Source organism: Halichoerus grypus, chromosome 4 (genome assembly GCF_964656455.1).
Source record: "Halichoerus grypus chromosome 4, mHalGry1.hap1.1, whole genome shotgun sequence".
Taxonomy (NCBI): Eukaryota; Metazoa; Chordata; class Mammalia; order Carnivora; family Phocidae; genus Halichoerus; species Halichoerus grypus.
In genome coordinates this window covers 755,807-775,315 of record NC_135715.1, presented here as the reverse complement: position 1 = coordinate 775,315, position 19,509 = coordinate 755,807, and the positions used below count along the sequence as shown (strand labels likewise).

The 19,509-nt window shown below is 51.1% G+C and overlaps 1 protein-coding gene across 2 annotated transcripts; it reads left to right on the top strand.

Moving 5' to 3' along the window:
* Positions 1–1,087: 1,087 nt before the first annotated feature.
* LAMP1 (lysosomal associated membrane protein 1) lies at positions 1,088–18,898 on the top strand. Of its 2 annotated transcripts, none has more exons than XM_036071395.2 (9): positions 1,088–1,308; positions 7,207–7,325; positions 9,016–9,232; positions 9,346–9,504; positions 15,522–15,709; positions 16,297–16,422; positions 17,227–17,293; positions 17,362–17,532; positions 17,898–18,898. In XM_036071395.2, exons 1-9 carry the CDS (start codon positions 1,257–1,259, stop codon positions 18,035–18,037), a joined length of 1,239 nt encoding a protein of 412 aa, XP_035927288.1. In that variant the 5' UTR covers positions 1,088–1,256; the 3' UTR covers positions 18,038–18,898. The 2 variants fall into 2 exon arrangements, with proteins under 2 accessions (XP_035927288.1, XP_035927287.1); XM_036071394.2 differs by having other exon boundaries at positions 7,204–7,325.
* Positions 18,899–19,509: the final 611 nt, after the last annotated feature.

The following is a 19,509-nucleotide window of genomic DNA, read 5'->3' as shown; positions in this document are numbered from 1 at the left end:
AGCAAGCAAATGTAAAACGAAGGGGGAAAAGCCCCAAGCATCAAGGCCTGTTCGGTAGAGTGACAGCGATCCACAAGCCTGCGCTGAAGAGCACCAGGGAACGCTTCCAGCGCAGGGGAGAGGCGAAGGCCTCAGCGCGGCGGCCCGCCACAACGACAAGGGAGGAGGAGCCGGGAGACTGCAGACCTGTACGAGCAAAGGGCGGGGACGCTGAGGGAAGGGCAGTGTGGCCAGAGCTCCAGACCGCAGTCAGAGACCAGGGAAGGCCCAGGGAGCCTCCGGGCAGACCAAGGGCTCGGGTAGGGGCGGTGAGCAGGAGAGGTATTTCGGGAAGGCTCTAGAGCAGGGAGACCATTTCCTTTCTGGGGCGTGTAGGGATATACGCGCTGTACCCGTGTTCCCGAACTTTCTCCATAACTGATGCCCCTCGCCCCGTCCCCATACGTCCTTTAGGAGGGTGTCACCGCCGCAATTCCTGTAACCTCTGAACCCCCTTCAACCAGGATTTTGTCTCGCCTTGAGTTCCGTCCTTTGAGGGGTCGATGTTTTGTCTCAAACATTCAATACGCGTGTCCAAGTCGTCCCCTCCTTCCCCACCCCCACGTCCAGCCCCCTCGCGAAGCAGCGGCCCAGAGGAGCCCCCGTTAGAGTGCCCCGGCCCACAAGAGAGGGCACGGTCAGCGCTGAGGCCCTCGAGGAAACCCTCGCTGCTCTGGGGCGCGACCGGGGAGCGCGGGCCTCACTGCGTCCCTGGGGGCAGCGTGTCGGGCCGCGGGCCTCGGCAGACAGCCGCCCTGCTCCGGGGCACAGCCGTCTCCGACTTAGGCTGACGCGGGGAGGGCCGCTGAGGGACCCCCCCTCCCCACGCGCCGGCTGCGCCCACTTTCCGCTTCACGCCGCCAGACCCCTTCCCGGCTCCGGAGCCGGGCCATGGGTCACGTGGAGCCCCGGTCACGTGCCTGCGGGTCACGTGCGAGGCGGGCACTGGCTGGGGCGTCGTCGTCTTGTTCTCGTGATCTCGCGAGGTCCTCGGGGTCACGTGACGCCGCGGGCGCGGCGCGGGCTCACGTGACGGGCGCCGCCGGCCGAAGGGTCTCTTGCCTCCCGCGGGCGCCGCAGCGGCCGGGCCTCTGGACCGCGGGACCCTCGCCTTCACGCCGCCCCCCGGCCCGCCCGCCCGCCTCTGGGGCCAGCCCGCGGCCCAACCGCCCCTGACCCGCTCGGCTCCCGCTCCGGCCTCGGCAGCCCTCGCGCCCATGGCGGCCCTCGGCGGCGCTCGGCGGCGGCCTCTGCTCCTGCTGCTGCTCGGTGAGGGGCCGGGGACGGCGGGGCAGGGGGCTGCGGGGAGGGAGTCCCCGGGTGTGCTGGGCTGGGCCGGCGGTAGCCGACGACATGAGGGGCCCGGGGAGGGGGGCGGCGGGCCGGCGAGTCGTCTTCGCCCCGGCGGAGGTCGGCGCCTGGGGTCTGGCGCGGAGCCTTCTGGCCGCTGCTTGAGGAGCTGGGGCGAGAGGTCAGCTAAGGGCCGGCTCCGCTGTGGGGTCACTAAACTCGTTCTCTGGGTGTTACGTTGGAATGTAAGTGGCGTGTTGGTTTCGGGACAGCTGTGGTTTATCCACGGGGGGCTACGTGAAGCTGTGCGGCCGAGGCGGCAGGACCTGCGTGGTGCTCTGTCCTCCCGGGGGACACGGCGCTCGCCGAGGACAGAGTAGGACGGCGCGGTGATCCCGGCCTTTCGGAATTCGTGTTTTGTGCCTTACGCTTCTGCCCCTCCTGGTCGGGCTCGGAGCGCTTCCCCAACGTGTGTTCGTGTGCCTGGACTTAGAGTTACCCTTACTGCTTGGGGGAGGTGACGGGACGGGGCCCCGGCCTCACAGTGCCGCTGTCCGTTCCTAGTGGGGGGTCGCAGAGAGCGCTGCCCCTGTTCGGGCCGCTGGTTCCCGAGTCGAAACGTGGGACTCCGTCAGCACAGACCTCCGACGCAGCCGGGGGTGCTCGGTGTGTTACTGAGGGAGCGATTTTGTTCTCTCTCGTATCAGTGAGAGGAGTGTGTGCTGTCTCCTGAAGGGGAATCAGCGCGTGGTTTGATGTTAGGTCTGTTTAGGTGTCCTCGATGAACTTCTCTGGCACGCTTTGCGAGCCCCTCCCAGATGACGTGGGGACATCGTCTAAAAGGCAGAGTCTGAAATAGGACGCAGAGGACTCCTCGTGGGGGCTCCCACGAGTGAGGTGGATGCGGACGCGCGTTAGCGTACCTGCCTGCCCACGAAGTCGCTGTCTAAACTCTAAAATCCTGTTACTGTGACTGGATGGGCTTCAGTTTCCCGTTTCTGTTCTGCCTGTTGTGTAAGACGAGTTCTCTGAGCTGCATGAATAGCCGCAGGGATGGCCTTATTCCGGAGGACACCCGGAGCTCCGCCCTCCCCTGGCAGGTGTAATTACCACGGGAGGAGTTGCTGGAGCCAGTTCTGTCAGGTCAGAACGGCCGCACGGGTCCTCAGTAGAAGAGCTCACAAGCATTAGAATTGTCGTGTTTTGTATTTTAAAAGTCACCTTGAAAATGAAGAGAAACAGCCTTAATTCCCTGCATTGTGATAGCTGGGAGAACTGTACGTGTCATAAGCTTTCTAATGCTTATTCCATTGTGTCTTTTTAGGTTTTATATTCAGTTGAAATCCAACTTTTAGAAAAGGTATATTCATTTGGATTTAGGTCTTTTTAAAATGTTTATTTTGATGCATAATTTTACCAAAAAGCATCTTTTCTGAAAAATAATTCGAACTTCAAAACTACGAATTCTTCCTGCATTCGTGTTTGAATACTTGGTAGAAAGCAAAGGTGGGGGTGAACTGAAAGTGTCCAACACTTGGGATTAGGTGACATTTCGTAATGTGACTCTTTAAACCACTGGTGTCAACTAGATGACTTCCTTCCCCTTTCCAAATGAAGAACTGTCACTTGGGAAGTTTGAAAAGTTTTATTCTAATTAACATTATTCTTGATTGTGGGACTTTTGTCAGTTACTTGGGTTGGTGACCAAATTCTTAACTATTTTTGAAGTCAAAGTGTTCGGGGTCCATGGTTTCAAATTTCTATTGTTAGACGCTTCCTTCTCTCTGCATCCACGGATCTTGGCTACATGCATGTGTAGCATGAGTTTTTCCTAGAACATCATTTTAGTTGTGCTGTGATTACTTACACACAGGTCTCCCTTCCTCATCTTACAGCCCATCTTGTGCCTCACACATAGTAAGTGCTTCGTGTGTACACATAGCACCCGGTTTTACAGCAGCAGCCCCTAATCAGATGTGCATAAGTCAGCTCTTCAGAAGTGTCCACTCGGGCTCTGCCTCCGTGGGTTGTGATTCCCTGTGACGGATGGAACCTTGGTCTTTTTTTCCTTCTTCTTTTAAATCTTCATAGATGATTATGTATTACTGATTAAGAAGAAAAATACTGGATTTAAAAGCATCAAGTCAAGACAAACCAGGAAGTATTTCTTAAAAAGAAAATTAAGAGGGCGCCTGGGTGGCTCAGTCGGTTAAGCATCTGCCTTCAGCTCAGGTCATGATCCCAGGGTCCTGGGATCGAGTCCCGCATCGGGCTCCCTGCTCTGTGGGGAGCCTGCTTCTCCCTCTCCTCCCCACTTGTGCTCTCTGTCTCACTGTCTCTGTCTCTCTCAAATAAATAAAAATCTAAAAAAAAAAAAATTTTTTTTTTTAATTAAGATTTTAATTATTTGAGAGTGTGCATGAGCAGGGGGGAGGGGCGGAGGGAGAGGGAGAAGCAGACTCCCTGCCCAGCAGGGAGCCCGATCCAGAACCCCAGAATCATGACCTGAGCCAGAGTCAGATGCTTAACCCCTCTTATAAAAATTCGAATGTAGAAATTTATTGACTTGTTCCTTCGGATGGCAGTGTCTTCATTTCAGAAATGAGTGTTCCATAATTTGAAACCTATTTGCCCACTTGGCTAGTGTTGGAGAGGAAGCACGGTGCAGATGTGGCATCCGGTTGCAGATTGCTCAGCACCACTCACCAGCTGTGTGACCTTGAGCAAGTTACTGTCTTTGTCTCAGTCTCCTCAGCTGTACAAGCTGTGTTAGGATTCCATGACAGCATTTACCTGTTAAGTTGTCGTGATCGTTAACTGCAGGGCCGGGCACATGGCAAGTGCTTGTTTAATAAAATTTACTTATTTGACGTTTTGTGTCAGGTACTGAGGATTCAGTGATGAACGTGGTAGATGAGGTCTGAAGAGCTTTATTTAAATAACGTCAGTGAGCATTAAAGCCAGCGCTAATGCCCTGAACTGAGTGCTCTGTGTGCACTAGCTCATTTGATACTCTGATAACCCCGAGGGGTCGGCGCACTTGTTCCAGTTCATAGGCGCATAAACGGAAGGCAGCGATTGCTGCTGGCCCAAGGTCACACAACTAGTAAGTGATGGAGGAGTCTGTCATAGTCATGCTTCTCACAGCTGTACTTGTTTTAGAGAATGGAATTTCTACCAGTGGGAGTACTTTGAAGCCAGAGTTACTCCTTTGTATGATCCCTGGAGAAAGGATTAAGCTCACGCCTGTGGGAAGGACTGCTCGAGGTTAGCCCTTGCCAGCGGGCCGGGGAGCTAGCTTTGAAGAGGGACGCCCACTCCTCCAGTCACTGTGGCGTTTTAATTAATTTAAGGAGAGGTTTTTTCTTCTTAACCAGCTATCACTGTTACAGAATTTTTTAAAAAAAAAAACTTTGGACCATTAGGGGCACCTGGGTGGCTCAGTTGGTTGGGCGTCTGCCTTCAGCTCAGGTTGTGATCCCAGGACCCTGAGATTGAGCCCTGTGTCGGGCTCCCTGCTCAGCGGGGAGCTGCTTCTCCCTCTCCCTCTGCCCCTCCCCCTGCTCGTGCTTGTGCTCGCTCTCGCTCTCTCTCACTCTTTCAAATGAATAAATTTAAAAAAAAATCTCTAAAAAAAACTTCTGACCATTAGCATAAACACGTTTCTCTTATAATTTTATGTTCTAATGCTCTTGTAGAGCTCTTTTTCTTGACCAAAATTTGGCTTCTAGGGCTAAGTTTCTTGTTTGAACAATTGAAAATTTCTGGATCTCTCCAGAATAATTGTGGGTATCTAGTACTGGTAAAACTTACTTTAACTTTGTTTTTGTAATACATCTTTGTTTTACTTTGAAGGCTCATACCCTCAGCATATTTACTAAGTGAAAAAATTCTGTGTTTGAAGTTATTTAATGTGAAATATTTCCTAATCAAGTGCTTTGAGTCTGTAGAAAGTGTTTTAATGATTTAGGGAACTCGTTTATGGAAGTGCAGCTTGGTAAAAAGTGATACGTGCATGATCCCATGCGAGGCAGCGCCCTGCTGTGTCCATGGCATGTGCAATCACGTATGACTGCAGCAGCCGGGCCAGGGCCACAGCCGTGTGAGGGCTCCTCAGGCCCGAGAGAGCCTTTGACTGGAGCAGACAGTGGCCCATGTACACATGATCTGACTCAGTGTCCATGCTTTAACAGGCTTGCTTCTGCCCTGCTAGCGTCTCTCTGGGCCACTGGTATACTAAACCTGCCCCTCTCTGAAGGCGTGAGGGTGATTTGTCTTTTTTTAAAGCCTTCACTGAGTCAGAAACGAGCTGTGGAATGTTCTTTAGGTTTTACAATGGAAATTCATTTATCAGAGTTGCCTTTAGTGTAGTCTTGCCTGAATATTGTAGGATGTAGGTTACAGTTTTGCACAGCAAACCAGACAGAAACTGCGCAGGTCTCTTCTTTGCCCTAGTTAGCTGCATTCTCATGCGGCAGCTTCTTGGGAGCGTAGGTGTTGGTATTTCTCGTACCAGAAGCTTATGGGAAGGGATGTGGGGTTTCTGGCTACTTTTTGCTTTGTGCTTGAATAGCAGTTGGGTTTAAAGATTTTATCTTGTGAAAGCTCCAAGGGTAAAATGAATTGTGTTTGTTGGAGACATTTACTTTGCTAGGGACAGGGATTTGAGAATGAAAAGCTAATTGAGTGTCTACTGAGCGTATGCCTTCAAAATGTGCCTGTGTCACGTTGACGCTCGGAGTGGCCGGAGGATGGCTAGAGGGCGTGCAGGGACTGGCTGCAGCCAGGAGGGAGGGCACATCACTTCTGAATCATGGTACACGATGCTGGTTGACAGTGTTTGGCTTTAGAACTAGTGGAAACACCTATTTTTGCCCATCTGTAGAAGAGTGTACTAACACATGTGGCTTGGAGGAATTACCTACTGCTCTACCACGTCATGAAGCCAGACAGGGCACTGACCCTGAGAATTTAAGGAGGAAATAGCCACCATCGCTGCCAAGCTGGAGGGACCTGTGAGAGTTTCATTCTTTCCGGGATATGGCAGCCCTACCTAGACATGTTGACTGATGTCCTAACATCACATAGCCAAGTCCAGGTTCAATCGAATCGTTATTTTTTGAGACATTTTCTGAAATTGGGCAAAGAGCTCAGATCTGTGAGTCCATGGCTTTTCCGGCCATGCCAGCAGCCCATGAGAGGTAACAAGAGGTCCAACTTTAAATAGTAGTTTAGGACCATGCCGAAAGATAGCCCCAGTTCTCCCATGGGCTTCTGCAGAAGGTCAGTATTTAGGTTGAATTGTGCCTCCAGGACCCTACCACATCTTCCAGAGGCCCTCTGAGGACTGAGCGTGGAGCAACATGTGCCCAGGGGTGACCCGGAAATTGGCAGGTGACCTCCCCTCAGTGTCCTGACATCAAGCATTAAAGAGCTGTCGAACAGGTTGGCAAACTGATCGATAGGTTTAGAGTTAACGTTTCCAGACTTGTATCTAGGAGGGACAGGACAGAGACCCAGCTGAACCCAGCCTGGGTGATCCACGTATCTCATTTTTTTTTTTTTTTTTAAGATTTTATTTATTTATTCATGAGAGACAGAGAGAGAGAGAGACAGAGGCAGAGGGAGAAGCAGGCTCCCCGCTGAGCAGGGAGCCCGATGCGGGACTCAATCCCAGGACCCTGGGATCATGACCTGAGCCGAAGGCAGACGCTTAACCAACTGAGCCACCCAGGCGCCCCACGTATCTCATTTTTTAAGAAGCACAGTGGTGTTTCCTAATAAAGCCCATTGTTGCCATGGCTAGAGGCAACAGAAGCATCCAGTTGTATTTTCAAAACTGTGTTTGGATATTTCTGTCTTTCCTGGAGTTAGCAGGTCTCGTACACGGCGCAGCAGCGGTGTTTGTGGTAAAGGACGCCAATGGGACAGCTTGCATCATGGCCAACTTCTCCGCTGCCTTCATGGCCAGCTATGACACCAGGAGCGGGCCTAAGGTAGGAAACACCAGGTCTTCCATGCCGTGTGTGGGGTGTGTGTGAAGTTTTTTAAATTATTGTTTTAAGTGAGTGTTTGGAGGAGGACATCACTGTAACACAGTAGCATGTGCATGTGCCCCGCTGGGCCGTGGCCTGTGCTCCGTGTACCCTGAAGCCACAGTTGTGACTCGTAAACCATCCTGCTGTCTGCTCTCACTGCCCGGTGCGAGCGTTGTCCCAGACTTGTGCGCGACTCCCCTCTGTGGTCACAGTGCTGACCAGCCTGATGGGTCAGAGCCTCTCCTGGGACCCCAGTCGTCTCATACTCTTTCAGGCTCGGCACTGCTGTGTCTGCCGTTTGCCAAGCCGTCTACAAGCACCATCCTACTCTAAGATGCCCCTCAGTTGTCCTCTTAAAACAACTTGTACTTCTGCAGGATAAAAAAGGCTTTTTGCATTTGTAGATTTCTAACAAATAAGGTGCATTTGTATTTCTTTCTTTGTTAATTACCTGTTGGCGGACATTTCTTTCTTTCTTTTTTTTTTTTTTTTTTTTTTTTTCATTTCACTTCTTCTATTTAACATTGACTCTTAAATGTATCTCTAAACCAAATGTTTTCAGTTCTTTGTTGAAACCACATTTTTCCTGCCCGGCCCCCATGTTTACAGCATCGGATCATCTTACCACCACTCAGGGGTAGTAGTGGGGCCCGGTGTTGGTGGGAAGGACAGAGCTCCTTTGGAGCACTCGGGACTTTGTGCCAGGTGCTCAGGCCTCATCAGCTCGTGTGTGCGGGTGTCCACGTAAACGTGCTTGCACCCAAGACAGAAGAGGCCTGGGCAGGTTCTGTCCCGCAGAAGCGTTTCAAGTTACAGAGACCAGTCCAAACGCCTTTTGTGGTCGTTGCTACTTTACTTTTTTTGTGTTTGGATTTTTTTAATGTCATTTTGAAAAGTATTATGTTCCACAAATGGGATCACCCGCATGCTGCTTTGTGCCTTACTCTTGATCACCGTATCTCTGTCACCTCATGGAGTTCTGTCATTTTTTGGGAGCAGCATTAGTGGACAGCATCACCACAGTTGGGTTAGCTGGTCCAGTTCCTTTTGGGGCTCTCTAGGTGGTTTTGTAGCGGTTTGTTTTGTCTGTAGTGGTCAATTCAAATAGTTCTGCAGCCAACACCCTCTTCTCTTTGTTTAAAGAGACTTTTTTAAGTGCAGTTGACACACGATGTTGCATCAGTTTCAGGTTGCAACTTAGTGATTTGACAGGTTTATCCATTATGCTGTGCTCACTACACAGGTAGCTATCATCTGTTCCATAAAGAGACATGTTCCTTAAACATTTTTATAGCAAACAAGTAGTAGTGGCTTTTTCAAATATAAATACACAGCTCACTTGAAGCCTGGTAAGAATTATTTCAGTTTACCAAGATAATTTTAGTTTTAATTCTGCTATAAATTAAAATTATGTTAACAAAGAACATTCAATTAAATAATTGTCAGCTTTATCTTACACTTTGTTTTTCAGTCTGTACCGACACGTAATACTGATTTTCCTCGTGTTTTTATTTATGTTAAAAATGAATATGCTAACGGTGGCATCTGAGAGGGAGCTGAGGTCCGACTTCCTGAAGGTCTTCCTTTGGCGCGTCTGAATCCCTTTCGTGACCTGCATTCTGACTGGGTCTGTCGTCCTTTGTTCTAGAATGTAACCTTCGACCTGCCATCTGATGCAGCAGTATTAAATAGCAGCTCTTGTGGTAAAGAGAACGCTTCTGACCCCAGTCTCATGATTGCTTTTGGAAGAGGACATGGACTGACCCTCAGTTTCACAAGAAATGCAACACGTTACAGTGTTCAGCTGATGAGTTTTATTTATAACTTGTCTGACACACAGATTTTCCCCAATGCAAGCTCCAAGGGTAAGAACCAAAACTGACCAGTTATAAAGTTAAGGAAATTGGGTTGGAGAATGTCTAAAATTTTAACCAAGTAGTTCAAGTAGTTAAAAATTGATTTTTTTTTTTCTTTACAGCTACCAAGACTGTGGAATCTGCAACTGACATCAGGGCTGACATAAATAAAAAATACAGATGTGTGAGCAACAACCAGATTCACATGCACAATGTCACTGTCACACTCCATGATGCCACCATCCAGGCATACCTTGCCAACAATAGCTTCAGCAAGGAAGGTAGGACACTGTCTTTGACCCGGATGCCCAGGCCCAACTCCAGTGCATGCAGACATGGCTTTGAGCCCATGCCTGAGGACGATGTGTATGTGAAGATTCGTGCAGCCAGGGACTGAGCTGGCAGCTCGCACTTAGAATTGCGCAGCGAACATTTTTTTCTCTAAAGAAGGTGATCTCTTTAGGTGAGGTTGGACTAATACTGATTTAAAAGGGCAAAGTAGTTACATGCCTTGTTGGGGAGCTGATGAGGTCAGGGTGCAGGATCTCTTCCAGTTTAAGCCAAGTGTCCTTTCATCAAGACCTAGGCTTAAGCTCTGTCCAGCTTGGGGGGCCAAGGGGCAGATGGTGAAGGACCTTGAGTGCCTTTTGGGCCAGGTGTTGGCGGATAATGCACCAGGGAGGCACCTGCCAGCCCAGCTCCACTGGTGGGCTCTGGGTTCCAACAAGACAAGGCTCCGGGCCCCTCCTAGCTCTGTGGTCTTGGGTAAGGTGGTCAGCCTCTTGTTTCCTTCCCTTGTGAAGTAAGAATAATAGCCTGTGTTAGCAGGCCCTTAAGGTTAAAAAGGAAATTTATGCAAAGTGCGTATTTCAGGGCCTGGCTCAGTTAGTAGTAAAGCATGTTGTCATTCAACTATGACTGAAGAAAGCTCTCTTCCTCAGTCCTACCAGTCAGCTCCCAGATCACTGTCATCTTCCTGAAGGGTGAGGAAGGGTGACCGCCTCGAGGAAGTCGTCCTTCCTTCTCGGTGGTTAGCCATGCTCTTGTGAGCCTTCGGTTTGCAGTGTCCCCAGTGGTGTGGCTGGATCCATAGAGGTGCGTGCTGGCGTGTGACTGATTTGCACCAAGTCACTGGTGCTGAAGGGCATGATGGACCGGTTAGCGCTTTGTGCAGTTGGGTGCAGCCCTCCTGAGAGGCATGCATGCTCTTAGCAGGGCCAGAACCTGGCCTGCAGGTGCCATCCAGCCCATCTCCGGTTTCTGTACGGCCGGTAAGCTAAAAATGGATGTTGTGCTTATCAATTTGAAGGTTAAGAAAAATCAAAAGAACATTTCACAGCACATGAGAATGACACGGAAGTCAAGTTTCAGTGCCTGTAATTAGAGTTTCCTTGGCGCACAGCCGTGTTCGTTCACACACCTGTTCTCTATGGCAGCTTTCACACTCTCATGGCAGAGTTGGGACGGGCACAGAGTCTAAAATGTTTGCTGTCTGTGACTGGGAAAAACACGTCCAGCAGCAAGCGTACAGGGTGGAAAGGGAGGTCTGTGTGAGCTGGAGCAGCTCTTGAGGAGACCGGCTGGACGGGCCCTCTCTACACCCCCCTTGTCTGGGGAGCTGCGTGTGTGTATGTCCGGCAGCAGGCCCAAGTGTGCACACTGACACCCACCTGCTCAAGCAGAGGAGTCACTACACAGGGGTTAGAGTCACACGAAATGCCTCAGGAGCTGATGCTCACGGTTTCAGGTCTCGGGTGGCTGGGTTTCGTCCCCAGCGGTCTTCTCCCTCCAGTCTTGAGCAGAAGGGAAAAGTAAAAACTGCCAGAGGCCTTGGGAAATGAGAGCATCCTGGTTTGCTGGCTTGTGCAGTGACTTCACTACCACCTGGGCCTCAGGCAGTCGTGGAATAGAGCTTCTCACCTACACAACTTGTTTTCTTCTGCGTGGAAAGCTGCTGACCACAGACAGCGATGACCTGGCCTCCCCTGTCTGGGGTGCCCAGCTGCTGGGGTTCCTGAGGGCACTAGAGCCCAGGACAGGGCTCCAGCTTCTGGTCTAAAATCACATGACAGTGTGGAGAGGCTAATTTCTTATAAGGTTAATTATTTTGTTGTTTAAATAGATTTTATCTTTCAGAGCAGTTTTAGGTTCACAGTTAAACAGAGTGCAGGGTTCCCACATAGCCCTGTCCCCCCATGCACACAATCCCTCACTGTCAGCATCCTGCACGTTACTCCCAGTGGAGGATGTATGCGTGTGATTCCAAGTGGAAAAGCTGCTTCAGGGAGGCCATCCCTCCCTACACCTGTGTCCCAGCCGCTGGCCCCCTGTTCTTAGGTCTGCTCCCATCCTACAGAGGATTCTGTGAGTTGTTGATCAGAAACTTGGTCACTAAGCTCGGCCTCACTCCCCACCTCCCATTGTGTCCCATGGTTCATCAAAGCTTTCATTTTATGTTAAATCTGCCTTCGCTGATATGTCTCTGTTTTGGAAAGGAAACTTGCTGCCTTTTAAAGACTCTAGAGCGCTCTCTTAGTGAATCTGTTGGGAAGAGGAGTGTAAGAGGCATCCCAGAGATGCACAGAATGTCCTGTACAAGTTGGCATGCCCCTGTGACAGGCCGGAGGGCTTGGTGAGATCATGGCATGCCTGCATACTCTTCACTGGACAGGAAGGAGTCCCCATAGGGCTTTTGGGCTCCTGTCACCATCAGGTCACATCCTCTACAGTCACCCCTGATCAGTCTTTACCTGGAGTGCTAAGAAATGAAATGAGCAAACAAGCTTCAGGCCCCCCCTCCCCCCACCACACCCCTCCCCACTCCCACCCCGTGATGTCTTCCTTGTTTTCTGGGATGTGGTCCTCTGGTGGCCTGGGTCCAGGCCTAGTGACTAGGGGAGTTCTTGGAGCAGCCGTGTAGGCAGGGAGGAGCTCCAGAGTGGGTGTCTGCTCTATGGGCGGGGGCTGCACTGTTCCCAGAAATCACTGCAGCAGACCTTGAACAGCACAGGTGTGAGCTGTGTGGGTCCATTTACACGTGGTTGTGTTTCAATAAATGCAGTATGGTACCGTAAATATATTCTTACAATTTTTTTCCCTCTACCATCGTTGGAAGAATACAGTATGCAATGTTTATAACATACAAAACGTGTGTTAATTGACTGTGTTATTGATAAGGCTTCTGGTCAACAGTAGGCTTTTATGATTAAGTTTTTGGGGGAGTCAGAGGTTAACGTGGATTTTCGACTTTTCAGGCGTTAGAGCCCCTCACCCCGTTGTCATTCGGGGGTCAGCTGTATTTGATGACACGACCTGAGCCGTGTTGAAGCTCAGCTGGTAGCGTATTCCACTGTTCCTCAGCTCCCTGTGAGCCTGGGGTCTGATCTTTGGAGAGCCCCCTGGCTGGCCAGCACCTGCCGCACCACTTTCTGTCTGTGTTGCTGTTTCTGACCGTGGTTTACAATCAGAGGGACCTGTGTATTTTCCCTACAAGCAGGAGATTTGATGTAACTGACCACGTATAGCAAGACAGCGTAAATCGCTTTTAGAAATACTTGGTTTCTGTTAAAATTGAGCCATTTGCTTATCTCCTCTTGTGCCAGTTTCATTTCTTTGGTTCTTAGGCACAGTCCTTTTTGGTTTGGTTTCGTTTGGTTTTTTGTCACCAAATTGTAAGCTTCTTCAGGGAAGAGAGTCCATCTCAAATATGTTAAGTATATTTTATATTCTCCTAGTGTGCTGTACTTATGGATTCTTAATGAAGAATTGTTACGTGAAGATATATCCAAGAATTAGTAAATTTTTGGTCATAAAAACCCATGTAAAGTTTTTATTTGATGGACTGCAAGTGTTGGGGCAGGTTCTGTGGCCTCACTCGTCTGTAGTGTTGTGGGGGCCTGGACCAGAGAGCCTTAGTTCACTCTGCCTCTCCACGTGCACTGTCCTATCAGAGAAGCCTCTGGTACTTACAGATTTCAGTTTAAAAGGAATCGAGCACAGGCCAAGGCTGCCGAATTGTCCTGTCAGTTCTGTTGATGAAGGTGAGTGCTGAGGAAAGCAGCAGGTATTGTCTTTCCCAGAGGTCTGTAAAGGAAGGCAGGTGGTTCTCATTCTGGAGTAGTCTGATCAGGGGAGTGTGTCCCACTCTGTGTTTGTGGGAATGGCATTTCCTGCCCCAGGCCCAGCAGAGGGTTCCTATTATTCATCTTTGCATCTTTAAGATTTGACGTGTGGCACTTGTGGATGCTTCTGTGACCGTTAGTTCAAAATAGGAATTCTTCACTATGGTTCACCCCAAGTTCACGTCCCACCGAATCCCACACAGTTTGGCATCATTTCTCCCTTAGGAGTGACTCCCAGGGTGGCTCAAAGTGAAGGAACTGATGCTAAAATACCTCTCTCCGTGTGAGACTCTTTCTGATTTTAGCACGCAAGCTTCCCTGAAAGTCGGCTGCTGCCAGATCATTTGGGGCCTCCAGGGCACAGAAGCTTTTGAAAATCATGCGAAGAGGAATCGTGGAAGGATGTGCAGCCTGCATTTACTGGGGCCCCTGGTCTTCCCAGAGGCCTCCTCATGCGTGGGTAGCACTTAGCACACTCCATGCATTTTACTTGTGATTTCCTCATTTGGACTGAGCATTCTGCAAGTAGGACTGTCGTTTCTGCTTCAGGACAGGCTGCTCAGAGCGCGGACTCTGCATTTGCAGTTAGGAGGAGGGCGCTTTGTCCGTGCAGATTTCCGCAGTCTTGACGGTACATTGTGCGTGTTCCCAGGCTGATGTTTTGCAGCCTGCTTTATGAAAACAGTGGATCGTGTGTAAAAATGCTGGTCAAATCCGTGTAGGTTAGTCTCCCCTGTGTGTGCTGTGTGCCCATCTAGGCCAGGATTTGGAGGCCACCTGTTGTTGTTGTTTTTCACATTTAATTATGTCACGTTGTGTGACAGTTTGTAAAGTACTGATGAGGCTGTTCCTAACAGTGCAGCTATGACCTCAGCCTGCAGCTTAGCTCCAGGGGAGACGCGGGCGGTGTGGCCAGTACACCCTGAGGGGTACGTCTCTGGCAGCATCTGTCCTGCCGCCACGAGCCCAGGTTACACGCACTCCATCATGCTCTTTCCACCTTTGTTTTCTGTCTAGAAAGGCACTGGACCATACAAGATTGTATTGTGTGAAGGCACGCTGCATGCGTGAGCTTTCCAGAGAGTGCGTGGAATCCCTTCTTCGTCGGTCCTGCAGGGTGAACTTTCCCGTCTCTCCCCATCTCAACCCCCCACCCAGGTAGATGGGATGTGGAGGAGGAAGGGCAAAGCTTCCTTTGAGCTTGGAGCAAGAAGTGGTCAGGTGTTCAGAAGTTTCAGCGTCTTCCCAGTGGGCACTACAGCCCTGGATGTGGTGGGCCTGCTCCAGCGGCTCAGCGGAGCAGAAATGGGGACGGCGTGGGCGTGGGACTTGGATGGAAATCATAGAAATCAAATCCTTGATTACCCACAGAAACAGGGTGGTAAAACAGAGAGCTTAGTTTGGGGCTGACAGTCTCCTGAAGTGCTGAGGGATGCCGGGTCATCTCCACAGGAGGCAGCTGTCTGTCCTGGAGGCACCTACAGAGAACGTTCGTTTATATTTGCTTTTGGTTCAGTCGGCCTTGATTTTGAATATAAATTTTTGTTGTAAATCATAGTGGATCAAATTCTGAGAGCCTGAATCACATTTAAACTCTTGAGATCTCTGGGGGCACCATATGCCCTCTGCCAAGGCCTGTCCTGCTCCAGCTTCCCTCACTGCTGGATTGTGGTCTCCTTCCTGGGAGTCTTCACTCGCACTTACTGGACCTTCTCCCTGCATGAGGGTGCCTGCCTGTGGGTGCCTTCACCCCATCTTGCTCCGAATCACCCACAGCAGCTGGCTGACTCATGTACCTGGTCTCAGCTCTGGTCTTGTCCCGCAGGGACCCACCTGACCCGGTGGCAGGTGACAATGAAGGTTTTCTTTATTTCACAGTACGAAGGAAGGTTTGTCGTGCAGAGGGGTAGGTCTGTGAGGGCAGGGTTGCCCAGAGGCTGAGCTGGAAGAGCATCCAGTCAGAACCGTGGTGCGGTGGCAGGAGTGGGGACGGCCCTGTGGGACAGCGGTGCCTGCCAGTCCTGTACTTCCAGAGTGGGCTTGGCACGTGCCATCCTGGAGCAGACTGAGAAATCACATTCTGCGGGTGGGGCCAGCTGAGAGTCTGAGGGCGTGCCGTAGCTCCCACTGGCTCTGAGGAACTAGGACTTTGTCTCTCTTCCCACTTGTCGGTCCAGAGACGCGCTGTGAGCAAGACGGGCCTTTCCCGACAACGGCGCCGCCGCCGCCTCCCCACCCTTCGCCATCTCCAACGCCCGAGAACCCCCCCGTGTACAAGTACAATGTGAGCGGCACCAACGGGACCTGCCTGCTGGCCAGCATGGGGCTGCAGCTGAACGTCACCTACAAGAAGAAGGACAACACGGTAGGCTGAGCCCCCAGAGCCCTTCTTTCTGTGGTGGGAGTGTTGGTGCGTGAGCAGCAGGACTCTGCGTGTGAGACTGAGAACGGTGGTTGTGCGTGTGCTGCGGTCAGCCTCTTGGCACTCGGCCGCACCATACCCGTCTGTCCACATGCCAGATGTGTGGTGTTCGGCACCCTACAGGACAAGTTTATTGACCCCAAAGAGAACGTTAAATTTTGCTTTAAAACTCTACCGTAACTCCAACGTTTTTTTACGCTTTTCCTTTGAAATATTTCTCCTTACTGGTGACCAAGTCTTTGGGGCTATGCAGGGAACGTGCTCGTGATGGGTGTGAAGTGTGTGGCTGTCGGGAGATGGGGTGGAGGGGCAAGTGTGTGTCCTTGTGAAAATAGCAACCAGGAGGAGCAGGAAAAATGGTTTTGGAACCCAGAAATCTGCGCTAGAGTAAACTTGGGATGTTTTCTTTCTGGTTTTGGTTAAAATGGTGGCCTTGAAGTTCTTATTTTAAGATTACTTTTGTTTTTCCCAGAGTATGGAGGACCCAGGGCATGAAATAGAATGGTAACTTGTTTGCTTTTTTCACTTAGACCATGACGGGAGTGTTCAGCATCAACCCGAATAAGACCACTGCCGGAGGGAGCTGCAGCCCCCAGCTGGTGACCCTGGAGCTCCGCAGCGAGAGCATCCCGCTCCTGGCCTTCCAGTTTGGAATGGTGAGGCTCCACGTTCCTGTGTACTCTGGGGGCTTTGATGCCAGAACCGCTGCATGGCGGCCCCTGGGCTGAGTGCTCTGTGCGCTGGCCAGAGTGAAGATCGGATTAAGGTGCCAAAACCCACAGCTCTGCCTTAGTGAAGAAGGGGAGTCTGCTTTCTCTGCCTTCTTTTTTTGCTGGTGTTTTGGATCCTCGCCCCCCCCATCCTGTTTTTATTAAGGAATGCCTCGGTTGGTTCTCTCTGCAGCAGATGTGAGGGAGCGCCTGCGGCCTGCCCACAGCCACCTTCCGCGCCCAGCTGCGCTCAGCTCAGCCTCCCACCTCACACACTGTCGTCACCCCTTCCTTGAGGGGCAGCGTCTCTGAGTCTTGGCTCTTCTCTTCCTTATACCCGTCAGGGATGAATCCTCTGTGAAGTTAGCAAAATCATATGGGAAGAATAGAAATACCGTCTGCGAGCGTTTATAGTACATACCGCAGATGAGCTGATTAACAGTTTGGTTTCTCCTAATAAAGTTTACGTTCCTGAAGTTCAGCAAACTTTGAGAAAAGCTTGCTTTTTTAGAATGTGGCTTCTTCAATCCCTATTTTAGCAGAGTTGGATTCTGTAAAAAGGTCTAGAAGGAACTAATCATAGCACTTGTGTTCTCGAGATTTATGCGATGCCTTACACAGACCACATACCCCACAGCTTCGTGCTGAAGGTAGAAATACAGGAGTCAAATTTATTACCAGATGACCCTTCAGGTTTGACAGTAAACATGTGTCTGGCAAGTGGTTAAGGATTATTTTCTTCTCTTTAAGAACACAAGTACTAGCCGATATTTCCTGCAAGGAATCCAGTTGAATATGACTCTTCCTGACGCCAGAGGTAAGACCCCCACAACTCCCCTGCCCGTCCAGGTGCCCCGGAGCACTCACTCTCACCTGCCTTTGCAGACCCCACCTTCAAAGCCGCCAACAGCTCTCTGAGGGCCCTTCAGGCCACCATCGGGAATTCGTACAAGTGTAACGCTGAGGAGCGCGTGCAGGTCACAGAGGCCTTCTCCATCAATATCTTCAAAGTGTGGGTCCAGGCTTTCCAGGTGCAAGGAGACAAGTTTGGGTCTGGTGAGTAGCACCGACGGCAGCGTTTCAGACCCTGCACGGGGTCTGCAGGCTGTGGTTCTGTTTGGAAATTTAATCATTTAGAGCAAATTCCCCTTCCTGAGTCCCCCTGCCTTTGAAAGGCCCAGCATCTACAGATGTGAACAAGCGGCACCGTTGCGCAAAGGTCCTTTTCAGAGCTGGCGTGTGTCTTCCCTGTGAGAGCAGGATATAGGGATGCGGCCGTATGGTGTGCTGTGTCCCCGCGGTAGTCGACGAGAACTCAAGCCTCCCGGCCAGGCTGTGGGAACAGGTGGGGAGGAGGGGGAGGCCCGTGAGGTCGCCCGGTGACAGCCGGTGTGAGCACGGTGCACTCCCTGTCTCCGCAGTGGAGGAATGCCAGCTGGATGAGAACAGCATGCTGATCCCCATCGCCGTGGGGGGTGCCCTGGCAGGGCTGGTCCTCATCGTCCTCATCGCCTACCTCATCGGCAGGAAGAGGAGCCATGCCGGCTACCAGACGATTTAGCACGGCCTCGAGAGGCACAGACTAGCAGCCGCTGCGGGGTCTGCTCCTTTCCCTGAGCTTAGATTGGTGTTGAGGGAGGCACACTTTCTTGCAAACTGATTTCAAATCTGCTTTATCCAATGTGAAGTTCATCTTGCAACATTTACTATGCACAAGAGTAACTTTGAAATGACGGTGTTAATTTTGCTAACTGGGTTAAGTATTTTGCTAATGGTTCGACGTTAATATTTACCAAAGTAGAACTTTAAGGTGGGAGGGTAAGAGTGCTTTTCTAAGAGGGGCACTGGCTCCACTATCATTTGGCTTTTTAAGATTCTGGTGTTTGGCCCCTTCATTCTTGACTGAGATTTCAGCCTTGCCAAGGGAGGTTCCCTGGTCTTGACCTTAGGACTTCTGAGGAGGGCTGGCTAGGTGTTAGGCTGGTATGCTTAAGAAATTAGTAGAGAAAGAAAATCTTAAAACAGAAGTACTCCAAAAGATGAAAATCTGGAACGCTTAAATTAAGCTTTAGAAAGCCAGGACAGGCCCGGCCACCCCGCCCCCCCAGGCGGCACAGCTCAGCACTCGGGCACGGTCGCTCCTATGCGTCAGGGCCTTTGGTCTTTCCATGCTCTGCCACTCAAGAGCTGGCACTTTTTTTAAAATAGATAAATGGGTGTTATTTTTATTTACCTTTTTGTAAAGTGATTTTCAGTCTTCTGTTTGAGGTTCAGGGTGATCCTGTTCTGCACTTGTGTAAATACTGGGTATCACACTCTGATCTACCCGCTTGCCGCTCGGGTGGCTGTGCACTGAGGACCCTTCATGTCTTGCATTGCTGTAACAATGCTAATAAAACATCTCTTTCTTTCTCTGTCTGGACCTCGTCCTTCTGCCTGCTCTCATGTGAGGTCTCGTCGAAGGTGCACGGGTGGAGGGCAGGTGTCTGCCGGTGCCCCGAGCTTTTGGGAGAGCTTGTGTTGTTGCTGGTCTTACTGGGTAACTTGGAGGAGAAACAGGAGTTGTGAGTGAGCGGCGACGGCACTGTGTCCCACCCACACGGTGAGGATGAGGATGGGTGCGAGGAGGGTGGTGCAGGCTCCTGCGGGCCGCTCCTGTTTGGAGCCCTGTGGCCGCACCCCTCTGAAGATGGGCCGCCTTCTCCTCCTCCAGGATGGCGGCAGCAGGAGGCCCCACTGGCTGTGCTCAAGAGCTTTCAGAGCAGGAGCTGAAGCCTAAGATTTATTTTAATCTTTCCTTTTTAAGCAAAGACCTGTGCCTTCCGAGGATTTACGGACCTTGCTGGCTGAGGCTGAAGCCAGCCTGCCTGCCAGGCAGCCCTGGGCCTGGAGCGTCCCCAAGCGGCGCCTGCGTACCTGCAGCCAGGGCCTGCCCCAGAGCTGCTTCCGGGAAGGGGGGCGCTCGGGGCCCCACGGCTGGTGTGTGTCAGGCCTCACCTGGCAACTGTGCCGGCCCCACACTGGTGAGCCCAC

Coding starts and splice junctions, on each gene's coding strand:
- LAMP1 (XM_036071394.2), top strand. CDS start 1,257: ATGGCGGCCCTCGGCGGCGCTCGGCGGCGGCCTCTGCTCCTGCTGCTG. Junction 1,309..7,203: donor TCTGCTCCTGCTGCTGCTCG/GTGAGGGGCCGG, acceptor TCCTGGAGTTAG/CAGGTCTCGTACACGGCGCA. Junction 9,233..9,345: donor CCCCAATGCAAGCTCCAAGG/GTAAGAACCAAA, acceptor TTTTCTTTACAG/CTACCAAGACTGTGGAATCT.